This window comes from Nicotiana tabacum, chromosome 13, assembly GCF_000715075.1.
Source record: "Nicotiana tabacum cultivar K326 chromosome 13, ASM71507v2, whole genome shotgun sequence".
In the NCBI taxonomy this organism is placed as follows: Eukaryota; Viridiplantae; Streptophyta; class Magnoliopsida; order Solanales; family Solanaceae; genus Nicotiana; species Nicotiana tabacum.
Window position 1 is genome coordinate 18,559,533 of NC_134092.1, and position 26,584 is coordinate 18,586,116.

General features: G+C 36.4%; 1 protein-coding gene and 1 pseudogene across 4 annotated transcripts; both read right to left on the bottom strand.

Moving 5' to 3' along the window:
* Positions 1-9,810: 9,810 nt before the first annotated feature.
* On the bottom strand, positions 9,811-17,031 carry LOC107776058 (nudix hydrolase 2-like). Of its 4 annotated transcripts, XM_075227771.1 has the most exons (9): positions 16,740-17,031; positions 15,803-16,032; positions 14,444-14,509; positions 14,224-14,361; positions 11,319-11,396; positions 11,145-11,195; positions 10,996-11,030; positions 10,607-10,715; positions 9,811-10,237 (listed from the first exon to the last, which is right to left on the bottom strand). In XM_075227771.1, the coding sequence occupies exons 1-9, from the start codon at positions 16,870-16,872 to the stop codon at positions 10,034-10,036; spliced, it is 1,044 nt and encodes a 347-aa protein (XP_075083872.1). In that variant the 5' UTR covers positions 16,873-17,031; the 3' UTR covers positions 9,811-10,033. The 4 variants fall into 4 exon arrangements, with proteins under 4 accessions (XP_075083872.1, XP_075083874.1, XP_075083873.1 ...); XM_075227773.1 differs by lacking the exon at positions 16,740-17,031 and having other exon boundaries at positions 14,444-14,525; positions 15,803-16,005; XM_075227772.1 differs by lacking the exons at positions 15,803-16,032; positions 16,740-17,031 and adding an exon at positions 14,602-14,696 and having other exon boundaries at positions 14,444-14,525.
* Positions 17,032-20,380: 3,349 nt separating this feature from the next.
* On the bottom strand, positions 20,381-25,991 carry LOC107820132 (nudix hydrolase 2-like; annotated as a pseudogene).
* Between the last annotated feature and the right edge of the window lie 593 nt (positions 25,992-26,584).

Below are 26,584 nucleotides of genomic sequence, written 5' to 3' on the forward strand. Positions count from 1 at the left end.
ATCGAAGAACCATCGGAGTACTTGATGGATGTGCTATATCCATGTAAAACTATTTCAATACATTTTATGTGTAAGTAGATTGATGAACCAAAATCTCGTTTGCCAAATGTTCAATTGTTACAGTTCTATATTGATGTAATAAACTATTAACCTTTCTGAAATATATAAACAAAACAGAAAGTTAGTAATACTTGTTTAACGAAATAAATTCTGGAAAAACAGTATAAGAATAAATCGAGCCCACTGAATACACAGTGTGTCCTTAAAAAAATTATTCTCCTTAAGTACCCGAGTTGCTGGAATATATCCTCCCAGGATAGAACGATTTAACTCACCGGAGTGTTGGTACCAAAACGCCGATGAACAGCGAGCCACTCGAAGGCTGTAAAATACACTGGAATTTTTGTGCAGAAGAAGAAGAAGCTCAAAAAATTTCGTAAGGAAAGATTCTGGGATTCAAACTCTATTTATAGAGTTGCTGGCATTGTTTCTGAAAAGGTTTGCAACCTTTCAGAATCAGTTATGGCTGTTGGAACAGGGTTGTTTGAAATATTGCGGGAAAATAGATTTAAAATAATTCAAAAAAGAAAATGGGCCTGACCGGACCGGGTCGCGGGTCATGAGTTATTCCGGATTGAATTTTTTATTAATTATTTAATTAATTAATTAAATAATTGAAAGGAATTTTGTCCAAAAAAATTAATCAATCAATCTTTGACCAAATCCAAATCCAAATCTGAATCTGAATCTGAGCCGAGCGAGCGAGCGACGACGACGGTGCGAGGCTTGCCTTCTTCTCAACTCTTTAAGAGCTAGAAGAAGAGCAATTATATATATACCCATCAAAAGCATTTTCTTCCTCCAATATGGGACAATGTCCCTTTGCCAAGGAGGGAAACTCAAATATTTCATTTTTCCTCCATTTCTCATTCACCCTCTTTAAGCTACACAAGCTTAAAATTCCAACAATTCCCCACATGAATGGGGAATGGCTATAAAATAAAGGAATGCACGGACGCGTGTGTGTTTTACATGCAAGAATTAATTACATTCGGATAAGTAGGTTTTCCTTTGAACTTTCCGTAGTGAACTTATATCGGATATACTCGATCAATCGGTAGATTTGATATCTTTGAACCGTTGCGCTTTGTTGTATAACTTGACAACATAAGTCACACAATCAATCCTTAACCATCTATGGTTCTCACGGTTGTATTCGTTTCAGCCATGAACACCGCCTGGTTTCATGAGTGCTTAGAGAATGGGCCTTTACTTTCATTCCCCTTGAAGCGGCTTACACTTCACACTCACATAAGTGATTTCTAAATGTGTAATCCTATAGACACACTATCTGGTCATATCCTGCCAGACTTAGCAAATCATTAAAAAACTTTTAAGTTTTGTTGACTCATAAAAAAGCCTTAATGCTTTACCTCGATTTCTGAACATTGTCTTCATCACGAGAATGGGTTGAGTTATTTGACAATGTTGAACCGTCATTCATAACTTTGTTTGATCTCTTTGAACCTAGCTCGTGGGATCTCCAGTCTGCTAAGTAGAGTTACCGCCATGATGACTTGTCCTAGACCTTAACCCTATTCCCTTTGATGATCTTTCAACTGCCTCTCTAGATAGGCCTTTTGTAAGTGGATCCGACACGTTATCTCTTGACTTTACGTAGTCAATTGTGATAACACCACTAGAGAGTAGTTGTCTAACGATATTGTATCTCCGTCGTATATGATGAGATATTCCATTATACATAACGCTCCCTGCCCTGCCTATTGCCGCTTGACTATCACAATATATACAAATAGGTGCCAAAGGTTTGGGCCAAAATGGAATATCTTCCAAGAGATTCCGGAGCCATTCAACTTCTTCACCGGCCTTATCTAAAGCTATGAATTTAGATTCCATTGTAGAACGGGCGATGCATGTTTGTTTGGATGATTTCCAAGACACTGCTCCACCCCCAATTGTGAAAACATATCCACTCGTGGATTTAACTTCAGATGATCCAGTGATCCAATTTGCATCACTATATCCCTCGATCACGGAGGGATATTTGTTATAATGCAAAGCATAATTTTGGGTATGTTTGAGATACCCCAAAACTCGTTTCATTGCCATCCAATGTATGTGATTGGGATTACTTGTAAACCGACTCAGTTTACTAATAGCACATGCTATATCTGGTCGCGTACAATTCATGATATACATCAAACTTTCCAATACTCTTGCATAGTCCAGTTGTGAGTCACTTTCACCTTCATTCTTTTGAAGTGCATAACTCACGTCAATTGGAGTCTTGGCAATTTTGAAATCCAAATACTTGAACTTGTCAAGTACCTTTTCAATGTAGTGAGACTGTAATAATGCTAGACCTTGTGGAGTCTTGTGAATTCTGATTCCTAAGATCACATCAGCAACTCCTAAGTCTTTCATATCGAATTTGCTAGCCAACATGCGCTTACTAGCATTTATATCTGCCATATTTTTGCTCATTATCAACATGTCATCAACATATAAACAAACAATGACTTCATGACCTTGGAGTGTTTTTAATGTAAATACATTTGTAGCACTCATTGATTTTAAACCCACTTGCCAACATTGTTTGGTCAAATTGGCATGCCATTGTTTGGGTGCTTGTTTAAGTCCATAAAGCGACTTAACAAGTTTGCACACTTTCTTTTCTTTACTAGGAACCACAAAACCCTCAGGTTGTTTCATGTAAATCTCTTCATCCAATTCTCCATTTAAGAAAGCTGTTTTAACATCCATTTGATGGATTTCAAGACCATACACGGCCGCTAGTGCCACTAACACCCTAATAGATGTTATCCTCGTTAATGGCAAGTAAGTGTCAAAGTAATCAAGGCCTTCCTTTTGTCTATAACCTTTGACAACAAGTCTTGCCTTATATTTGTCAATAGTGCCATCGGCTTTCACTTTCCGTTTAAAGATCCATTTTGAACCTAAAGGCTTATTTTCCGGAGGAAGATCTACCAATTCCCATGTATGGTTATCCAAAATTGATTGAATCTCACTATTGACTGCCTCTTTCCAAAATGCTGAATCAGAAGATGACATAGCTGCTTTAAAAGTTTGAGGCTCATTTTGAAGCAAGAATGTCACAAAATCTGGTCCAAAGGAAGTAGGTGTTCTTTGATGTTTGCTACGCCTTGGATCTTCTATACTTGGAGTATTTTCCTTTGGTTCTTCCCGAGGTCGTTTAGGTCTTTCACTTAACGACTCACATTCAGTTTTATACAGATATATGCTTTCAAAAAATTCAGCATTATCTGATTCCATTACCGTATTAACATGAATTTCGGGATTATCGTATTTATGAACCAAAAACCGACATGCTTTACTGTTTGTAGCATATCCAATGAAAACGTAATCAATAGTTTTTGGTCCGTTTTTAACCCTTTTAGGTAAAGGAACTTGTATCTTTGCTAGACACCCCTACACTTTGAAATATTTCAAGTTGGGTTTTTTTCCTTTCCATTTTTCATATGGAATAGATTGCGTTTTGTTGTGGGGTACTCGGTTAAGTATTCGGTTAGCTGTAAGGATAACTTAGCCCCACAAATTCTGCGGTAATCCGGAACTTATTAATAAAGAATTCATCATTTCCTTTAATGCCCGATTTTTTTTTTCCGCAATTCTATTGGATTGAGGTGTGTAAGGTGCAGTAGTTTGATGGATAATTCCATATTTCGAACATATTTCTGCAAATGGAAATTCACATTCTCCACCCCTATCACTTCTAATCATTTTGATCTTTTTATTCAATAGATTTTTCACTTCATTCTTGTATTGCTTAAATGCTTCAATTGCTTCATCCTTACTATTAAGCAAATAAACATAACAATATCGAGTGCAGTCGTCAATAAAAGTAATAAAATACTTTTCCCACCTCGAGATGGTGTCGACTTCATATCACAAATGTCAGTATGAATTAATTCTAAAGGATTTGAATTCCTTTCAATAGACTTATAAGGATGTTTTACAAACTTAGACACAACACATATTTGACATTTTGATTTATTACACTCGAATTTAGGCAATACTTCTAAATTAATTAACTTCCGCAATGCTTTATAATTGACATGTCCTAAACGAATATGCCATAAATCATTTGACTCCAATAAATAAGAAGAAGCTGAAATTTTATTCATACTGTCAACAACCATTACATTTAGTTTGAAGAGGCCCTCTGTGAGGTATCCCTTTCCAACATACATTTCATTCTTGCTTACAACAACTTTATTAGAAACAAATACACATTTGAATCCATTCTTAACAAGCAAAGAAGTAGAAACTAAATTCTTCCTAATAGTAGGAACATGAAGAACGTTGTTGAGTGTTAACACCTTGCCGGAAGTCATCTTCAGGAATATCTTCCCATAACCTTCAATCTTGGATGTTGCAGTATTTCCCATGGAAAGCTCTTCTTCGGGACCAGCAGTAGAGTAAGTCGCAAATGCTTCCTTGACAGCACAAACAAGTCGAGTGGCTCCAGAGTCAATCCACCACTCCTTCGGATTTCCAACTAGGTTGCATTCCGAAAGCATTGAACACGGATCATCAATGTCATCATTCTTCTCCACTATGTTGGCATGTCCCTTCTTCTTATACTTTTTCGGGAGACGACAATCAGGGGCTTTGTGACCGATTTTTCCACAATTGTAGCAGCTGCCCTTGAATTTCTTTTTGTTCTGCTCCTTAGTCTGTCCAGAAGACCTCTTTCTCTTCTTACTTTTTGGAGCAGTCTCCTCAACGATATTAGCTCCCATGATCGTTGAATTTCCACGAGACTTCTTCTCGGCTGTTTTGTTGTCTTCCTCAATCTTGAGACGAATCACAAGATCTTCCAACTTCATTTCTTTGCGCTTGTGCTTAAGATAGTTCTTGAAATCTCTCCACGAAGGAGGCAATTTTTCAATCATTGCAGCCACTTGAAATGCTTCATTCACGACCATACCTTCAGCAATAAGGTCATGAAAAATAAGTTGAAGCTCCTGAATTTGGGTTCCAACAGTTTTGCTGTCTATCATTTTATAATCTAGAAACTTGACAATCACGAACTTCTTCAAGCATGCATCTTCAGTCTTGTACTTCTTCTCAAGTGCGTCTCATAATTCTTTCGAAGTATTCATCGCATTGTACACATTGTATAAGTCATCCTCTAAAGCGCTTATGATATAGCCTTTGCAAAGAAAATCTGCCTGCTTCCACGCCTCAACAATCATGAATTTTTCGTTGTCCGACATGTCTGCAGCAGGCACTGGAGGTTCTTCACTAGTGAATTTCTGCATACCAAGTGTGGTAAGCCAGAAGAACACCCTTTGCTGCCATCCTTTGAAGTTGGCTCCGGAAAATTTCCCCGTTTTCTCTGCCGGTGGAACAACAGTCCGGCTTGACGAGGCTATCGTCGTTGCCGCAACAGTCGCAGAAGAATTTTCGTTATCAATTGCCATTTTCTCACTGCAAACAAGAGAAGAATTCAATTAATGGCAAAACCAGAACAGTAAACAATACTGTTATTAACAAAAAAAATAGTATGTATAAGAAATAAAACTGAAGTTTTTTATATACTGTTTCACAGAAAACAATGAAGTTTTTTATGTTCTTCAAATCGTTTTCTGAATTTCAATACTCTGATGAAGTTTTTATATCTTCAAATCAGAATAGTAAAATTCAGAAGGAGTAGAAAATCACACAGGTTTTAATTTTTACAAATAAAATACAGAATAAAATAATTTCCTTAAGATTGTTATAGTTCTGTATTGATGTAATAAACTATTAAACTTTCTGAAATATATAAACAAAACAGAAAGTTAGTAATATTTGTTTAACGAAATAAATTCTGGAAAAACTGTATAGGAATAAATCGAGCCCATTGAATACACAGTGTATCCTTAAGGAAATTATTCCCCTCAAGTACCCGAGGTGCTGGAATATATCCTCCCAGGATAGAACGATTTAACTCACCGGAGTGTTGGTACCAAAACGCCGGTGAACAGCGAGACACTTGAAGGCTGTAAAACACACTGTAATTTTTGTGCAGAAGAAGAAGAAGCTCAGAAAATTTCGTAAGGAAAGATTCTAGGATTCAAACTGTATCATACGTTATTCCAGATTGAATTTTTCGTTAATTATTTAATTAATTAATTAAATAATTGAAAGAAATTTTGTCCAAAAAGATTAATCAATCAATCTTTGACCAAATCCGAAGCCGAGCGAGCGAGCGACGACGGCGGCGCGAGGCTTGCCTTCTTCTTAACTCTTTAAGAGCTAGAAGAAGAGCAATTATATATATAGCCATCAAAAGCCTTTTCTTCCTCCAATATGGGACAATGTCCCTTTGCCAAGGAGGGAAACTCAAATATTTTATTTTTCCTCCATTTCTCATTCACCATCTTTAAGCTACACAAGCTTAAAATCTCAACATCAATTTGCAAACCGAGACATAATTTTGTCTTTCCGAGATCTTTCATCTCAAATTGTTTCTTTAAATTATCAATTGCCTTTTGGAGTTATATAGGAGTTCCAGTAAGATTTATGTCATCAACATATACAGCAAGTACAACAAATTTTGATGTTGTTTTTATTATAAAAACACATGGACAAATGGCATCATTTATATAACCTTCCTTTAATAAATGCTCACTAAGTCGTTTATACCACATTCTTCCTGATTTCTTTAGACCATACAAAGATCTTTGCAATTTGATTAAAAATATTTCTCGGGACTTTGAATTATGCGCGTCAGGCATTTTAAATTCCTCGGAAATTTTCATGTATATCTCATTATCAAGTGAGACGTAAAGGCAGGCTGTAACCACATCCATTAAATGCATGTCAAGATTTTCATGGACAACAAAACTAATGAGATAACGGAACGTTATAGCATCCATAGCAGGAGAATACAACAACACTTCCAATACGGCCACTAAAACTTGAAAATGAAACAATATTCTTTAAGTCTCAAGTAACGAAAAATTCGATTGACAGAAATGTTTTACTTTGAAATACACTGAAAATAATATTACTATATTTGATAAAAAGAACTAACACTATTTCATAAAATAAATAATACTAATGACTACTACTCATGTAAATAATTATGGTTACGTGCTATTTATTCGCTAGCTACTACGATTAAAAATCAAATTACTCAATCATATTTAACCATGGATCCATTACCGATCAACTGGTCTATTTTTCTATCAGGGTACTCAAAGAAGTCTGCCACATCCAAGTGGGTGATGTCAAATTCATCATCAGAGACAAAATTAGCTTCAGGGCCTTTATTCTTTAGAGATGCTTGATAAAGTTCAAATAAATGTGTTGGTGTACGTGTCTTATCTTTCCGTTAAGCCATTCCACAAAACAAGTAGATCTTTGACTATGAGATATTTTATTTTCAACCCCTTATCAAGGTGACAACGCAAGAAAATCAAGGCCTTAGCACAATCTTGGGTAGATACTTTATTTTTATCTTTAATGGCGCCTCCAAGACCCATAGCATCTAAATGAATTCCAGCATCCAACACCCATGACATATAGTTCTTGCTCGAAATTTCAAGAGCAATGAACTTTCTTTTCATAATATCAGTCATAATTAAAAGAGGAGAAAAATTATACCTTGGTCTTCTCAAAGAGTTTTTTGAGACATTAGAGTCTCGTGCTGATAACGTGTTATAAAACAATAAGAGAAGAAGAAGAGTATTGTAGAGAAAAGTAGAGAGAGAATTCTTATTGATTTTGGGATCAATTACAATGGAATAGGATCCCTATATTTATAGGAAAAAGTGACTTATTCACCAAGTAACAAACCCTAAGATCTATCTAAAATATAGACATTCACCTTAAATACAATTTTATTTATAACACAATCTATTTATGTATGGATGAGGTTAAAAAAAATGGTCTCCAATGTGCACATATAAATGTGGTTTCTATTTGCAATTTATTTTCAACTCTAATACAATGTTCAAATTCTAAAATAAGTCATCTTATGTAAAGCACTAGATAATAACAATGTATAGATATATATACAAATGTATTTTTCCTCGATAACAGTTGTTAGATAGTTATGTGTAAATAGTCCTAGTCTCATATATAGTAGGAGTAAAATATGTCCTAGTCCCGTAGGAATAGAATATGTCCTAGTCTCATATGTAGTAGGAATAGAGTATGTATTATATATAGGGCTCATTGTATCATTGTTAAAATAGATTTTTCTCCTGTGCATTCTCACATGATATCAGAGCTTCAGTGAGAATATCGTTGTGTGTCATTCCAGCGACATATGGGAAGAAAAATTTCATCGTTGTGCAATTTTCAAGCAAATTCGTCTTGTTTCCAGGGTTCAACAGTGCTATAGTGGCACTATGCATATACCAGTACCACCATCATATCTGAAACCCTTGTGCGACCAAACCCAAAAAATTCCAGTCCCATCTGAATAGAAAAGTAAGTCACCGTGTGTCTTTCCGGTTGACGACTCAAGATTGATTTGCGTTATCTCCTCATCGGTAAGTGTTGTGCGAAAACCAACACTACCATCTTGTTCGGAAAATTCATGCGACAACACCCCAGCCAATCGCTCCGGCAGAAAGTCCCTCACGCGCCTCCACGTGCCGCCAAAACTAGGGCTCCGGCGAGCTACAATAACTTTTCTGGCACGTGTGAGCCATTCCAGCTACTTTTTGACAAAACTTCTCCAGGACAACTTACTCGTCCAGTGATTCCGAGCCTACCCATATGAATTACATCAAATTCTGACAACTTTTATTTTTTTTGGCGTGAACAATACACTTTTTCACGTGAACGGTACTTTCCGGCGTGAACAGTAATTTTCAGAAAAGTTTTTATTTTCTAATGGTGTTTTAGAACCTATTCTTTAGTGCGAAATTCGGCTTAGTCTCACTATTTTTAAAATTTTCCAGCGAATTTTCGGCCAACTTCTGTTTATTAGCAACCACCTGGTTTTGTTGCCCAAGTGGAGTCTAGTGACCTTGTATGTTGAATGATCAACTTGTAGATATTTTCACAAAGTATCTCACTGATCCTCGTATAAGTTATATATGTAACAAGCTCAGTACATATGATTTGTATGCACCAGCTTGAGGAGGAGTGTTAGATAGTTATGTATAAATAGTCCTAATCTCATATGTAGTAGGAGTAGAATATGTCCTAGTCCCATGTGTAGTAGGAATAAAATATGGCCTAGTCTCATATGTAGTAGAAATAGAATATGTATTATATATATGGTTTATTGTATCATTGTTAAAATAGATTTTTCTCCGGTATATTCTCACATCAATGATATCTTGGTCACCTTAAAAGCGCCTAAACTATTCCGCCAAGTACTTGCTCATCAATACGAGTATCTAGTAACCTAGACCAATAAAGGTTAGGCAATAGGCTATACACAAATGCTTAGTAGTTCAATCTCTAATTTTGCATCTTAAATATAGTTTTAGTTTGACTAGATTTGATTTACTTCATTTCTTTTCCTTTTTGTATCTCTAGAAATTTATAGTGATTTCAACGAAATACACTAAGTTTCAATATCTCCTAGTAACAACAACAAAAACTCCAGTGCAATCCCACAAAATGGGGTTTGAGGAGGGTAGTGTGTACGCAGACTTCCCTCCCTTGTGACGGTAGAGAGACTATTTCCAATAGCCCCTCGGCTCAAGGAAAGTTACAATAGCTCCGTGTGACACTTCAATAAGTAGAAGAGAGTTCCAAAGACCAATCAAACAAACATAAATACACAAATAATTCTTGTACACTTGATGCATTGTCTATTTCACATTCAAAAATATAAATCTCAAAGCTAATACTTCCATCATAGAACACTTTGATCTCATGTTATTACATCATAATATAAAAGAATTGAACCTTTATAAACTTCATTGAAGTCACAGTGAATCAAACTTCCTATCCATATTTCTTCCTTTCCCCCCTTTGGGAGAGGGAAGAACCAGTTTTTTAGCTGCCTCTCACATTAGGGGTTGCCGCGACTATTTGTTCTGACATTGCCATTCATGTACAAGTAGGTGTTCTTCTCAGAAAAACTGGTCACTGTAGGAACTGAAGAGAATCCAGTATATCTGCCCTCCAGCTTCGCCGAGCATATGTCAGAAATGTACCTTAGAAGCTCATGTCCATGGACAAACGGCTGAGCTGCATATTGTTCAAATGGCATCCACTGCAAGTAGAAAAGCACCAAAAAGGATAGGGAAAAATATGAGCGTGCAGCATGGAGCTGGGAACTGCTAATTTAACGCAACTTAACTTTGCCATCTACAAGTTTGCACGTAATTTTCTAAGAGTAAGTTAGATGGATCCAAGTTAATTTTCTCACTTCATCTCAATTAAAGCTCATGTCAACTGTTTCTACTTGATTACTTTGTCCGAAATCAAACCGACAAGAGTCCAGCTAGAAACACTTCAAAAAAGAATGCAAGATTTGCCCAGATGAGGAAAAAGATGTTTGTTAACGGAAAAAGGAAAATCGTAAAATCTCGAGTATGATTATTTTTAACAGCATTGACATAGGAAGTCCTAGTTCTGATACCTGGGCTGCCTCTATTTCCGCGTCCTGCTTCTGGATATCAAAGGAGAGAGGTTGTAACATGCAGACAAAGAAAAGATCTGACTTGTCAAAGAATGACTTGTGGCTTTGCCTGCAATTTAATAACATCATCTTTCAAACACATACTAAGCATCTTAGTCTAAAATGCAGAAACGGTAACAGACCGAACATGTAAGGGACAACAAAATGTTTCATATGGACAACGAAAGGTTTCGTACTCATGTAAAAAGAAGATGACTATGTTGTTGGCATTCCACAATCAGAAGGGAATAAGAGCATAACCACCAAGATTATACATACATATTATCAAGAATGTAATCACAAATTAAAGATATAACGGAAACTTAAACAACTTTTAAGTGAAAGACAACCTGAATGCCAGTATTTCTACAAATTTTGCATTAACCTGCATCAATGGATACCAAGTGAGTGTTGTTACTAAATCCTGAAGCAAACTAGAATATGGAATAAGTAGTTTTTAAATTTAAAAACAAGAAATTTCATCGGAATTCTCACTCACCCCTGTCTCTTCTTTTACTTCCCTGACAGCTGCATCACATATATCTTCACCCTGTGGATAAAACGTCATCATAGCTGCAGTTATTCTTGCAGCGGATACTTTTGTTTTTTTCCCCCTCACATTTCATTTAATTTGACTTTCATATATGCCACAGAATTTATCATTCAAACATACCTCATCAACAACTCCTGTAGGAAACTTCCACACACCGGTTCCACGGAATCGTCCGCTCTTTTCTTGGACAACTAGCACCTAAGATTTTACAGAGATTAGTACTATAAGAACTCGAATAACTAACATGTACTAAGCACATATATAGCCAGATAGATACTATTAAGTACAGAAATAAATGTAAGCTGAACATTATCAGTGTACATGGAGAAAGAAAAACCCTTTTCCAGAATGGAAAAAAAACTGAAATGGCTCGAGTGTGCAGAGAGGAGGTGGAGTAAGGTGGTCCTTGTACTAACAATGAAAATTGAAGGAAAATATCCAAGCATGTATTGGGGATGAGGAATAAAAACATGAGGTGCCATACATATAAGAAGATATCTTCATGCAACCCACACTGAATAATCAGTATGTATGGAGAAATTATTTCAGTCTAAGTTGCTCGGACTCTTCACTTTTGATGCCGCACCCGCGTTGTGGGTGTGGGATTCGTACCGGATTTGGTCAACCGATTTTGGGTACTTTGACCAAAATCAACGTTGAAATTTGGGACAAATATAATGATTTCTGTAATCACAACAAAAGATAGGGTGAAATCGAAGAAAATGGAATACCTTGTATATAGAAACTTCTATATCAATCATTTTCCTTTTATCTTCTTCTCGGATTCTCCTCTTGATCATTATTTTCTCTTTCTCGGAATACCTTGTAAGTTTTTTACATAATGTCTCATAATGTATACATATTTTTACAACTCTATTTTTAGATATTTGAATTATTTTTAGCCGAATCCCCGCACCCGTATCCCCGAATCTTAAGATTTTGATCATGAAGGATCCGACTTCTAGATCCGCACCCATACCTGACACCCCCACCCGAGTCCAAGCAACTTACATTTCAGTGATATTATATGTATTCTATTTTACTAGATAAGTACCATTATTTTCATTAATGGTCCATGAATATAACCTTGAGATATAGTTATATACAAGTTTTGGCACATCTCAGACATTCTCTCCATACAGTCACTTCCTCGGTCACTTATCTACAACATTTTGCTATTTTTAACTGTCCGTTTTCTATCTCTACCTTCTGCTTCTATCTTTGGCACAATTCTGACTGTATTTGGTAATTAAGTCTAGTTAACTTCTAAGTTAACTAATTCATTCACCTTTAGGAAGAAACAACAAGTTATCTGACTAAGATCGGCACATGCAAACACACAGCAAAGTTGTGGATAGAGGTTAATATGGAGCAGCTAGGATAAGGATTCTGTAACACTGACCCGTTCTTCTCATTTTCATCCCTTTGTAAATTATGCAAAAACTCATAAAATTGATTCAACCTCCATATAGAGCTTATTATGTTATCTTTACTTATTTATTAATTAATTAATATTTATTTTGGATAAGCAATACTCCATGATAGCTAAAAGTAAGTACTCCTATAGATAAAGCTTATATAAAAGAGAGACTCCAAAAAAGTTTACCCAATTACAATCCTAGTAGAGATATATCGTGAGCTCCACAGAAAAAAAAATTAAAAAATGAATATGGAATATAGATTTTTTCATTCTTCAGAAGCTCCATATCATTTTCCTTCAAACTATCCATATTACTTCATGGGGTGCAGGTCCAGTTTTTTTTAATCTCAATTCTCTTATTTTGCAGCAAGAAAGCAGATGCTTCACTGTTTTGGATATCACCTGAATGACACCAAGTCGGCTATCCAGCAAATTACATGATTTGGCGGTAGAGGCATAGTGGATAAGTTTCACTGGCAGGCTTGCGCAAAAAATCACTATTTACATGCTGCCTTTCATACAGAAGAACTCGCTTCTTTTGGAGTCGTAAACAGACTCGGAAGGAGAGTCCCTTCTGCTTCTCTTGAGATATAATCTCTACAAGAAATTGACTTGAACTTGCCTTGAGGATAACCCATCTCTCAGTCTCGTAAGTCCCTGGTTCTATCAGTTAAACTCCCCAAACACAGAATGTGCTCTTTTTCTGGCAACCTCAACTACAGAACATCAGTTTGCGGGACTGGAGTAAAGTTGCTGAAATCTCACCTTACGAGGTCCCTCATTACACATCCTCATACCCAGAGTAGCATCTTCCCAATCTGCCCACATGTACCTAATTTCCCTTCGGAATCCCCCACCTGCGAGTCTGCGATCATGTACCTAATTTCCCCTCTATAAAGTAATTTTGGCCAATTAATTCTATAACATCCATGATACTCACGTTGGACACAAATCTTGACCAATCATGAACATATTGCAGACTTACCAAATAACAATGAAACCGTCTTCTTCTTCAAAAGAAGCCATGTAACTTCTTTGATCTGAATCTGGACTATGATTTCTGTAGATCAGATCTTATTGTTACTCGTTTTCTTGTTCATTAACAACAACAAAACAACAACAAAAAAAACCAGTGAGTTCCCACAAGTGGGATCTGGGGAGGGCATTATGTACGTAGACCTTACTCCTACCCTGGGGGCAGAGAAGCTATTTTCGATAGACCCTCGGGTAAAGACAAGATGAAAAGAATCAGTGGCAACAAGTGGTAACAACAACAACAACAACAACAAGGTATTAAGCAAAGTAAAGCGAAAGAAAATCTTCAGTTGACTGTCATTTGTGCTCTTCTTTTATGAATAGTAACATTATCTATGTATCCAATTAATGAAATAAACACATACAATCATGTACTTTTGAGGTGCTTAATGAACAAAAATGGCTCAGCAATCTAATCCCCACTAAAGTTGGAAGCCCCTCAATGATGAAGCAGATTGTAATTGTTCTTTCCTTAATGTATTATAATGATTGGTCTCTTTTCTAGCTTTTCCAACAAAACTGAGTTTATATACATGACCATTAGGCAGAATGAGTAACACCAAAATATACCTCATTCCTTTCATTGATGACAAAAGCACCAATACCCACTCTATGTGTCGCATTTGCCGGAATAGTGTTAGCAGTTCCAGGGAGCCAATTCACAAGCATCAAGTATTTTGGTTCTGCGTGGTGGTAATAAAATCCTTCCTGCAAAGAAACAGGATAATTGTGTGCAAATTGAGATATGGGAGCAATAGAATTTAATCATTAAGAGGAGCAACAAACTTACCTTAACAGCATGTTCAACAAGCGTTACAAGCTCAATAGGTAACTTGATCCAAACACCTCTTTTGCCCTGCAAGCATGTCCACCTATTATCAAGGATGAAATTTGAATCAAAATTTAATGCACAGAAATTCAGAAGTCCAATCTAAAGTTAATCATCACCTTGCAAACTTACAACTGTTCTCTTTTTCCAATAGTATCCATATAAGCGTGACAATAAAATCAGCCTTTTCAAAAGACATGTAATTCTAATAGACTCACGTTTCCCCACAATTTAGACATGGAGCCCAGAATTTGGCAGTGTGACACAAGTCATTATTCAATCACCACTTCCTACTTCTAGCACATGAATGAGCTGGTGTTCAGCAGATTGTATACTAGACGTTACACAACATTTTCCAAAGGATGAAGTCGCAAGATGCACAATAGACAACAAGATCACAAAATCAACATTGAAATCAGCTTCAGGGTGACGTTCAATTAATAGCCTCATGGTAACACACTGAGTCTTCTTCTTTTCCTTCTACTTACCCCATAAAAAAAGGACGTATTGCTAACAACCCAGCACGTAAATGTACCCCTACCCCCGGTACCTCTTAAACCTCTATGCAACTCAGCATTACTACCATGGTCATGCGGTATAACAATCCTAAATTTGTAATACCTAAGATGTCCAGGAGCAACAATAAAAAATCTAAGATGTTTAGGAGCAAACAACAATAACGACAACCCAGTGAAATCCACTAGTGGGGATGTTTAGGAGCCAAACAAAGAAAATAAATAAACATGCGTATGAAAGGAAATCATTTTTTGCCTCAGAGGACAAACCTAGCAGGATAAAAAGGAAATAATAAAGAACCTTTTTCCAACTTTATTGTTACTTTAGGGTGAGGAGACACCATTCAAAACCCTGACCACTTACAATGAAGTAGGACAGACAACAAAAGAATTTTTCTTTTTTCAAAACAGTGGTGTTTGGGTCCGCGCACCTCAACTATTCCACCGGATACCTACGACCTTCTACCAATACAGGCTCCGAATAACTCTGTCCACCAAGATTTACGGAAGAAATAAACTAGTATTTTTTGCCTCAACTAAGATTTGAACCAAAAAAAAGAATTTTTTCTCAACTTATTCACGACTAAAGGGAATCCTACAAGATTAACTTTATGACTTGAGTGAAATTTGAACAATAGAATCTGAATAGTAACTAAAAACAAAATATCCCTGCTCAAGTTCAAATCCTAGTGGAGGCAAAAGATTTCTTCTCACCCAAGCCTCGAAGTGCGTATGAGTTGGCCCGAACAGCACCATCATAAAAATAAATAACCAAAAAAAAAAATATACATAGTATTAGAAATACCTGTTGTCTCCAATGAGAAAGTGAGGCTCTAAGCAAAGAACCAAATACAGAAGGGTCCAAGGGCTCATTAGTCATTTCCACATTTACCCCACCATAGTCATCCTCTTTTGCATCTAATATTCTATCCACTTGTTCCATTTCCTTCTCCCTTGCCATTGCTGGAGTTACAGAGCAACTCATTGAGGACCTTGTGTGTAGGTAAATACTATACCTAATCTTGGTCAATTTGCCTAAAATAATCACAAACAAAAAATTGGTTAGACTTGTTCAAAACTTTAAAAAGACCAAAGGGTCAGTTAAAGAAATTAAAATACAACCTACTCTTGGACAATTTGCCTAAAATATTCACAATAAATGGTTACACTTGCAAAAAGCTAACAAACTTTTTCTGATGACCAATGTCGAGTCCAGTTTGGGCACATCTTGATTAATTTCACTAGGTACCTACTACCTTTCAACACAAATACCCGATAATAATTTTTAAAAAAAACTGATAAAATAGAGCCTAATCTTGGAAATTTTGGCTAAAATATTCACAATAATTGGTTACACTTATAAAAAGCTGACAATTTTATTTTTGATGACCGGTATCGAGGCCAATTTAGGTAAGGTCTTCTTGAGCCGAGGGTCTTTCGGAAACAGCCTGGTAAGGTGTGCGTACACACTATCCTACTCAGACCCCACTTGTGGACTATACTGGGTCGTTGTTGTTGTTGTTGGTATCGAGACCAACTTAGGTGCACCTCGACTAGTTTCACTGCGCATCTGCTACCTCCAACCACCTCAAGTACCCGGTAGTAATTTAAAAAAACTGATAAAATAGAGCCTAATCTTGGACAATTTAGCTAAAATAATGACAATAATTGGTTGAATTTAGACAAGATAAAAAAAATCAGAAAATGGTATATTCAATATAGAAAAATAGAACAAGGGTCACCTTGATTTTTGCAGAAACTGATGAGTGTTGCCGGATGGCTAGAGAAGAAGTGACGTTTTGAGCTAAAAAATGAATTTCTTGGATCGGTGACATAGGAAAGAAAAGGGGTGCGACACAAAAATTTGATTATCATTTATCAGATTATATGGGAAAATATATTTTAAAAAATAATTGAAGAATGAGGATTTGCAATTCAGGAAAATGTGTAACGTGGAGACAGAAGAGAGAGCCTGTGATTGTCTTGGAACTTGATTGAAGGAAGGAGTCAAAAAATGAATATAAAAAAATAATCGTGGAATAGCAGCGTACCAAACGCTTCACAATGTCAACTTGTTGGAACCGCACTTTTATTTTTTCTATTTATAGACTTATTAATACTCCCTCCGTCTTAAATTATTTAGCCCGATTTCTAAAAACTAATTATCTCAAATTATTTATTATTTCAAAAGTTCAGGACAATCTTAATTATTATTTTTATTTTATTTTTAGTAGTAATTATTCTTAAATACTACAAATACCTCAATTATGGGGTAATATTATGATTGTTCAAACACCAATAAGATTTAAATAGGGGTGAAATAGTTAAAAATACCTCATAAAGCAATTAATATTTTTTTAAGGGACATGTAAAAGAAAAATATAATTTGAGATGGAGGGAGTAATTAGCTTCATAGTTTCATCCATTTTCCTAGCTATTGGTATTTGGAAGGCTATCTTTTATTTAATTACATTAATGATTCTTGTAATAAGCTTTTTTCAAATTAATTTTTGAAAATGTTGATAACTTGTGAGTAGAATTGAAGTTCAAATACGTCTTCGAACCACAATTTTAACTCGATTTTTCTGAAATTTACTTTTAAATTTTGTTTTCAATTTCACATATAAACGTCAAACATGCAAGCTAAACTCTCTTAACGTAAAAGTGAAATTCCTGAATAAACCTAAATATACAGTGGTCAATGGACAAATTTATTTAAATAAAAAGGGAAGACTTATCAATTACGAGTAATATTTTTCCAATAACTGTATTGGTGAAAAAATGCATGACACGTGGACCAACAACAAGACGACAAGTGACACTTATAATTGGGCCAATAAAGAAAAACATAAAGGCATGGATAAAACACTAGAAATGGCATGGTATAGCCACTTCTATGTGGTATTTACTTTTTAGCCTGTGTTTTTAATGTTGAGCAAAAATAGCCACTACTCTATTAAAATTGATACAAAAAGTCATTTTACCCTTTCTTCACGAGTGATGTGTAAATATTAAGGACACGATATCCTTAATTTCATGAGTATTGTGTAAATATTAAGGACAAACCATGTCTTAATATTTTACACATCACTCATGAAGTTAAGAACATCATGTCCTTAATATTTTATACATCACTCATGAAGTTAAGTACACCATATCCTTAAAATTTACACAATACTCATAAAGTTAATGACACTATGTCATTAACATTTACAATGCACACATGAAGTTAAGGAGATTATGTCCTTAACATTTATACTGCACATATGAAGTTAAGGACATGATGTCCTAAAGTTTAACAACAGAAGGTGCAAATACAAGTTAAGGACATTATGTCCTTAACATTTACATTACACACATAAAGTTAAGGACACCATGTCCTTAACATTTACGCTACACATATGAAGTTAAGGACATGATGTCCTAAATTTTAACAACAGAAGTTGCAAATACAAATTAAGGATATTATGTCCTTAACATTTACATTGCACACATGAAGTTAAGGACACCACGTCCTTAACATTTACACTGCACATATGAAGTTAAAAACATGATGTCCTAAAGTTTAACAGCAGAAGGTGCAAATACAGGACACTTTGTCCTTAATATTTACACAACACTCATGAAATTAAGGACACTATGTCCTTAATATTTACAAAGCACCCATGGACACCACGTCCTTAACATTTACACTGCACGTATGAAGTTAAGGACATGATGTCCTAAAATTTAACAGCAGAAGGTGCAAATACAGGACACTTTGTCCTTAATATTTACACAACACTCATGAAGTTAAGGACACTATGTCCTTAATATTTACACAGCACTCATGTCTAGCACATGGATATTTTTATCCGGGCGGGTAAAAATTTATTAAGCACTGGATAAAGAGTAAATACATTTAAAACAGTGACTAAAAAGTAAAGACATCTCTAATTAGTGGTTATTTGTGCACTTCCCCCGATAAAACACCCACGATGTTTTAATTAGAAGAGGTACCAAATCTAACAGTTGGAAATGAAAAAATAAGCACGAGATAAATGAAGACCGTAAAAGAGAAAGATTCACGAACATGTTATAAATATGAAACCATTATTCACTTTGATTACGGGTGATCCTTTATTATTAATGTAACCATTACAATTAAATTTGGTAACGGACAATCAAGGTAATTAATGCCATTAACGAGTTAGAATTAGGCAGGGAAACCATTACAATTGTGTATCCTTATATAAGGACTCATGCCTCATTTTGTACAATCATCTGAATATCTCTAAATATATGCAATCAGTCTTTTACTTTATTTGATTCAAGAGTCCAATCCGCAATTCTGGGGGGAAGTTAGCAATCAACAATAAGCTTTCTTTCCTTACTTACTATTTTCCTTATTTCTGTATTACCAAGAAAGTGAAGTAATTTTGGTTATTAGTAATCCGATTTTTCTTAATACGCTTTGACCATAAAAACTATTTTTAGATTAAACAATAACCTTTGTAATTACTTAGCTGACTTGAGGGAGTAAAATGATCACCTCAATCTTATGAAAAGGATTCAAAAAGTTTGTGTTGTTTACCTCACAATATTTTAATTATGATTAATATTTGCTTAGTGCATAGTAAATGACACTTTAAGTGTTTACCTCAACTATTTCATCGGCTACCTGTACCTCCCAACAAGATAATACATGATAACCAAGACCTAGGCAGCGGATTATACACAAACGTTTAACGGTTCAATCACTACTTTTGCATCTAAATGTGTATTTACTTTGATTAGATTTGATTTTAGTTCATTGCTTTTTATTTTATCTCTAGAATCTTATACTAGTAGTTTTAAGGAATTACTTCAAGTTTAAATATCTTATACGGAATATGTGATACTTTCATAAGTAGAAGAGAGTTCAAAAGGCCAACTAAAGAAGCTTAAATCACAAGTAATATTTGTACAGTTGATGCATTGTTAATTTCACATACAAAATATCATATCTGGCCTGCTATTAGTACATCATAGTAGAAAAAGAATTGCACCACTATAAGCTTCATTGAAACCACAGTACTCAAATTCCTATCCAATTTTCTTCCTTTTTCTCCCTTAGGGAGGGAGGAGAACCAACTTTTCTAACTTCCTCTCACATCAGGGGTCGTCGCCAGGGGTGGAGCTAGGGTAGCGGAAGGGGGTTCCCTTCGCCGAAAAATTACACCGTATATATAAGGTCAATTTATTTTTTATGAATAAACAGTAGATGTTGAATCCTCTTCCGTTGTTCTCGTGTGTTTACTTTATAATATTCTGAATCTCCTTAGTAAAAATTTTGACTCCGTCACTGGTCGTCGCTAGCAGCTGTTTTGACCTTGTTATTCATGTACAAGTAGGTCTTCTTTCTGGAAAAACTGGTCACTGTAGGAACAGATGAGAATCCAGTATACCTGCCATTTATCTTCGCCGAGCATATGTCAGAAATGTACTTGAGAAGCTCATGGCTTTGGACAAATGGCTGAGCTGCATATTGTTCAAATGGCATCATCCACTGCAAGTACAAAGAAGAACATGAGCTTGGAGCATGAAGCTGGGAACTGCTTATTTGATGCATTTGAACTTTGTCTGTAATACAAGTTTGCACATAATCTCTTTCTCTTTTTAAAAATTTCTTTAACGTGGTGTCTAGGTCAGTTCGAATGTACCTTAACTATTCCATCATGTACCTACTACATCAAAATTATAAGACACTGTGACCAGTAGAAATAGAACCAATACATCACAAAGGTTTTGAACCCCTTGACCACTAAGTTATGTTTTTGGGTTGTGTTAAGGGGTTTCAAAATATAATATATAGAGACGTAAAACAGATTTTGCAGTTTTTTCTGCATCCTGCTTCTGGATATTAAAGGAGAGAGGTTTTAGCATGCAAACAAAAATTAAATCTGACTTGTCAAAAAATGACTTGTGGCTCTGTCTGCAATTTAATGAAGTCATCTTTAGTACACAAACTATCTTACAGTGTGAAATGCAATAAGGTAAACAGATTAAACATTGTAAGGAGACAGCAAAGGTTTCATATTCATATGTAAAAGACATTAAAAATATAACAGAAACTTAAACAACTTTTAAGTGAAGACAACCTGAATGCCAGTATTTCTACCAACTTTGCATTAACCTGTATCAATACAAATCAAGTGGCTGTTGTTACTAAATCCAGAATCAAACTTAACATATGGAATAACTAGTTTTATTTAAAAACAAGAAAAAAAATGATATCGGAATTCTCACTCACCCCCGTCTCTTCTTTTACTTCTCGGACAGCTGCATCATATATATCCTCACCCTGTCGATGAAAAGTTAACATGACTGATAATATTCGTACAGCACGAGTTTTTGTTTATTTTTATATTTCCTCTGTTCAGTTATTTAACTTTCTCATATGGCATAGAAGTTATCTTTCAGATATACCTCATCAAGAACTCCTGTAGGAAACTTCCACATACCGGTTCCTGGAAATATCCACTCTTTTCTTGGACAACTAGCACCTAAGATTTTAAAGAGAATTATTACTGCAAGTGCTTCAATAACAAACATGTACTATGATCATGGATAGCCAGACAGATGCATATAAGTATAGAAATAATGTAAGCAGAATACTATCAGAATGATGTAAATGGATAAAACAAAACCCTTTTGCGAAAAAAGAAAAGGCCAAAAGGGCGCGATGTGCAAGGAGAGGAGGTACGATAAGGAAGTCCGCATACTAAAAATGAAATTGCAAGAAAATATCCAAGCAATTAATGGAGTTGAGGTATAAAAACATGAGGGTACTATACATAGAAAAAGATATTTCATGCAACCCACACTGGAATTCGCCTTCAGGCCAAGGTCAAAAACTGAAAGATCAGTATGTACAGGAAACTTGTTGAAATCATTTGAAATGACTCAAGTAGGTTATGCCGCACATTCCACAATTTGGTGGTGCTGGCATAGCAGATCAGTTTCACTGGCTGGCTTGCACAAAAAATCGCTATTTACATGTACTCACATTCTCTTCTCAAATTTTCAGCTGCTAAAATAGCATCGCGTACTGCTGTCCATACAGAAGAATTCGCTTCTTTTGGATCCTTCACAGACACAGATGGAAGTCCCTTCTAAAAAAGGGCAGTCCGGTGCACTAAGCTCCCGCTATGCGCCGAGTCTGGGGAAGAGCCGGACCACAAGGGGCTATTGTACGTAGCCTTACCTTGCATTTCTGCAAGAGGCTATTTCCACAACTCGAACTCGTGACCTCCTGGACACATGGCAGTAACTTTACCAGTTAAGCCAAGGCTCCCCTTCAGGAGATTCCCTTCTACTTCTCTTGATATCTCATTGGAACAAGGACTTGGACTTGAACTTGAACTTGCCTCGGGATTACCCATCTCTCACTGTTGTAAGTCCCTAGTTCTATCAGTTAACCTCCCTAAAACACAGGTTGTCCTTCCCTTCTCGCCACCTCGACTGAAGAACATCAGTTTGTGGAACTGGAGTAAAGTTGCTGAAGTCTCACCTCACGAGGTCCCTCATTACACAGTCGCATACCTAGAATCGGTTAACAGCTTCCTATCTTCCACCATGTACCTTAATTCTATGTTGCGCGGACGCTTCATTTTAGCTGCCGCATCCATGTCGACACGACACTGGTACTGGTAAGGGCGAGGGATTCGTACCAGGTGTGGTCAATTGAGATCGGGTACTTTGACCACCATCCATGGACAAATTTGAGGAAACATGAAAAGTGAAAGATTGAATTTTAGTTGATGCCTGCTAGTGCCTAGTGCCTACAACTTGAGAAGTTCCTAAAATGGAAGATTGAATTATTGGCTGCACTCCATGACCATTATGAAGGATAAGTAGCACCAACATATACCTCATTCCTTTCATTGATGACAAAAGCACTAATACCAACTCTATGTGACGCATTTGCTGGAATAGTGTTAGCAGTTGCGGGGAGCCAATTCACAAGCATCAAGTATTTTGGTTCTGCATGATGGTAATAAAACCCTTCCTACAAAGAAACAGGATAATTGTATTAGATATTGAGATGGGACAATATAATTTAAGCAACAAACTTACCTTAACAGCAGGTTCAACAAGCGTTACAAGCTCAATAGGTAACTTGATCCAAACACCTTTCTTACCCTGCAAGTATGTCCACCTATTATCAAGGATGAACTTTGAATAGAAATTTAAAGCATAGAAATTCAGAAGTCCGATCTACAGGTAATCATCTTAAAGAATGGAACCTGCAAACTTACAACTATTCGCTTATTTCAACAGTATCCATATAAGCATGGCAATTAGAATCAGCCACTTCAACAGGCAGGTATCTCTAATAGACTCACGTCCCCCTCACCCATAACTTAGATTTCGAAGCCCTGAATCTGGCCATGCCAAGTGACAGTGTAACACAACATTTTTCAAACACCACTTCTTATTTCTAGCACAAGAATGAGCTGGTGTTCAGCAGATTTTACACAACATTTCAAGAATATAGTCGCAACCTGCACAATAGACAACATCATAACGTATAAGATTAACATCGAAATCAGCTCAATGTGACGATCAATTTATAGTCTCATGGTAGCACAATTCCACTTAAGGGGGCAACTAGGTGCACGAAGCATCTCGCGTTCACGTAGGGTCCGGGGAAGAGCCGCACCCAAAGAGGTGTGATGTACGCAGTCTACCCTGATGCAAGCATCGGTGACTGATTCTAAGGTGTCACACGGAGACAACTTTACCGTTGCTCCAAGACTCCTCTTCCTTTTCATTCCACTTACTCTATACAAAAAGGACATATTGCAAACAAATCAGCACTCAAATATTCCCCCTCCACTCACCCACCCACTGCCCGTGGTACTCTTAAACGTCTATGCAATTCCGCGTTTCAACCATGATCATTGGTCAAGCTGCATAACAATCCTAAATTTGTGATAACTAAGATATCCAGAGCAACAAACAAAAAACTAAGATGTTTCTCTGATCAGTTAAGCTTTCATTCAATGGCATCCAGAGGGCGCGAAAATCTGTACACAGTTTGACTCTTATTCAAAAGAGAAAAGGTCAATAAAATCCAAATGTTGTGCTACATTAGTTACATCCAAATGTAGGCCAGACAAACAAACAGAAAAATAGATTCTTTCTTTTTCTAAAAAGGTGGTGCCTATGCCACCTCTTGCACACAACTATTTTACGGGATACCAGCTAACTTCCACAGTACACGCTCAAGCTCCAGATAACGTTGCCCACCAAAGCTTATATAAGGAAGAAATCAGTTAGTCCTTTTCGCGTCACACCCAAAAGTAAAATCCTTTCTCATCACAACAAAGGGGAATCTACAGGATTAACTATATGATCAAGAACTTAAGTGAAAGTCGAAAATACAATCTGAACAGTAACCAAAAACAAAATATCGCAGCTCAGGATTGAAAATGTAATCTGAACAGGAACCAAAAACAAAATATCAGCTCAGGTTCAAATCCAAGGCAAAAAATACTAGCTAATTTCTTTCAATATGCCCAAGCATTCAGGGGCGGACTTATAGGCTTATATATGAGGCACGTGAACCCATGATTTTTCCGCTAAACTAGTTATTTCATATACATATTTTCTAGAATTGATCTAATATTATCTGCTGGCACCCATGCTCCAATAACAACAACAACAACAACCAAGTATAATCCCACTAGTGGGATCTGGGAAGGGTAGTGTGTATGCAGACCTTACCCTACCTTGGGGTAGAGATGCTGTTTCCGATAGACCCTCGGCTCCCTCCCTCCAAGAACTCCCACCTTGCTCTTGGGGTGACTCGAACTCACAACATCTTGGTTAGAAGTGGAGGGTGTTCACCACTAGAGCAACCCACTCTTGTCCAAAGAGGCTAAATAGTGCACCTGGTTGAATGCTAAGTTATTTAATTCTCACTTAATACTTTCTTTTTTCTCATTTCTTTAGTAGTGCACCCGATTTTATAAAAATTCAAGATACACCTCTGCAAATATTGTCTGGTAGAGTTACCAGATAGTAGGTACTCGGCAAAATAGTTGAACTTAAACTAGCCCGGACAACACAGTCATAAAAAATAAAATAAAAAAGTTAACCAAAACAAAATATACATATTAGTAAGACCTCTTGTCTCCAATAAGAAAGTGAGGCTCTAAGTAAGGCTGGCAAGTGGGCCAGTCCAGGCCCGGAACTGCGGGCCAAACGGACCACGACCGTTAGGACCGGTTTTAGTGGGCTTGAGTCGGTCCTATGTTTTGGGCCCGCCAGGACCGGGACCATTTGACCCGCCAGAGACCGCGGGACCGGACCAGTCCCTTCGCGGGCCAAACGGTCAACTTTTAAAAAAATAAATAAAAAAAAAATTTAAAATATAACCGGTGGGCTGTCAAAAATAGTCGTTGGCTATTTATAAAATAGTCATTTAACCCTAAACTTTTTATAATTATACTTTTTCCCTATTTTGAACTATAAATACCCCTCATTCTTTCATTTTTTCTTACAAAATCATCAATTTATCACAATCTCTCTCTAATTTTCTTCTATAATTGCTACTATTGCTTACTTTATTGTTACAATTTGTGAAAAAAATTATAAAGTTGGTTAATTTTTTTAAAAAAAATCCGTTGGGCCCACTTAGCCAATTTAACCCGCGGGACGGGACCGTTTAGCCCAAGACCAAACGGTCCCGGTCACGAGCCGGCCCCTACAAAAAGATCATTTAGCCCGGAACCGTTTGACCCGTTTAATTTGAGACCGGCCCACACGGCCCGTTTAGGCCCGGGACCGGCTCACTTGCCACCCTTAGCTCTAAGTAAAGAACCAAAGACAGAAGAGGGCTCATTAGTCATTTCCACTGTCAGCCCACCATGTGCATCCTCTTTTGCAGCTAATATTCTATCGACTTCTACTTCCATTTCCTTCTCCATTGCCATTGCTGGTGTTGCAGAGCAACGCATTGAGGACATTCTGTGTAGGTAAAAGGGTTTTTTAAAGAAGCCTAAAATAATGAGAATAATCGGTTAAACTTAGGGAAGATTTAAAATATAACAAAAATGGTGTTTTCAATATAGGAAAATAGAACAAGGGTCACCTTCATTTTTACGGCTAGAGAAGAAGTGATGTTTTGGGCTAAAACATGAAGATCTTGAGGAGGTGGCATAGGAAAGAAAAGGAGTGCGACACAAGAATTTGATTATCATTTAAACAGTTTTTTTTGGAGGCAGAATGAAAGAGCTTGTGGATCTTGGAAGTTGACGTGGAATAGTGGTTGGCACACACGATGACACGAATGTATTGTAAGTTGATGTGAAATAGTGGTTGGCACGCACGAATTATTTTTATAATGAAGTACGTGATACACTATCACGTAACCGAAAAGACGAAGCAACATTATTACAAAATAATAAATGGTGGGTTCTTTTATAAAATACAAAAGTTTGTGATAATTTTTAAAAAATATAATAGTAATATTTTGGTCCAAAATTAGGTTTTGGGATTTGAGATTTGGGATTTTACCAAAATGTAGACAAAATCTATGATCAAACATGTGTTTGCCAAA

What these genes read in the sequence shown, in the direction of transcription:
- LOC107776058 (XM_075227771.1), bottom strand. Translation starts at nt 16,872, where the DNA reads ATGATAATCAAATTTTTGTGTCGCACCCCTTTTCTTTCCTATGTCACC. An exon ending in TTTCTCATTGGAGACAACAG is followed by an intron (nt 14,510 to 15,802) that starts GTATTTCTAATA and finishes ACATGCTTGCAG; the next exon opens with GGCAAAAGAGGTGTTTGGAT. An exon ending in CTACAGGAGTTGTTGATGAG is followed by an intron (nt 11,196 to 11,318) that starts GTATGTTTGAAT and finishes TTTTATCCACAG; the next exon opens with GGTGAAGATATATGTGATGC.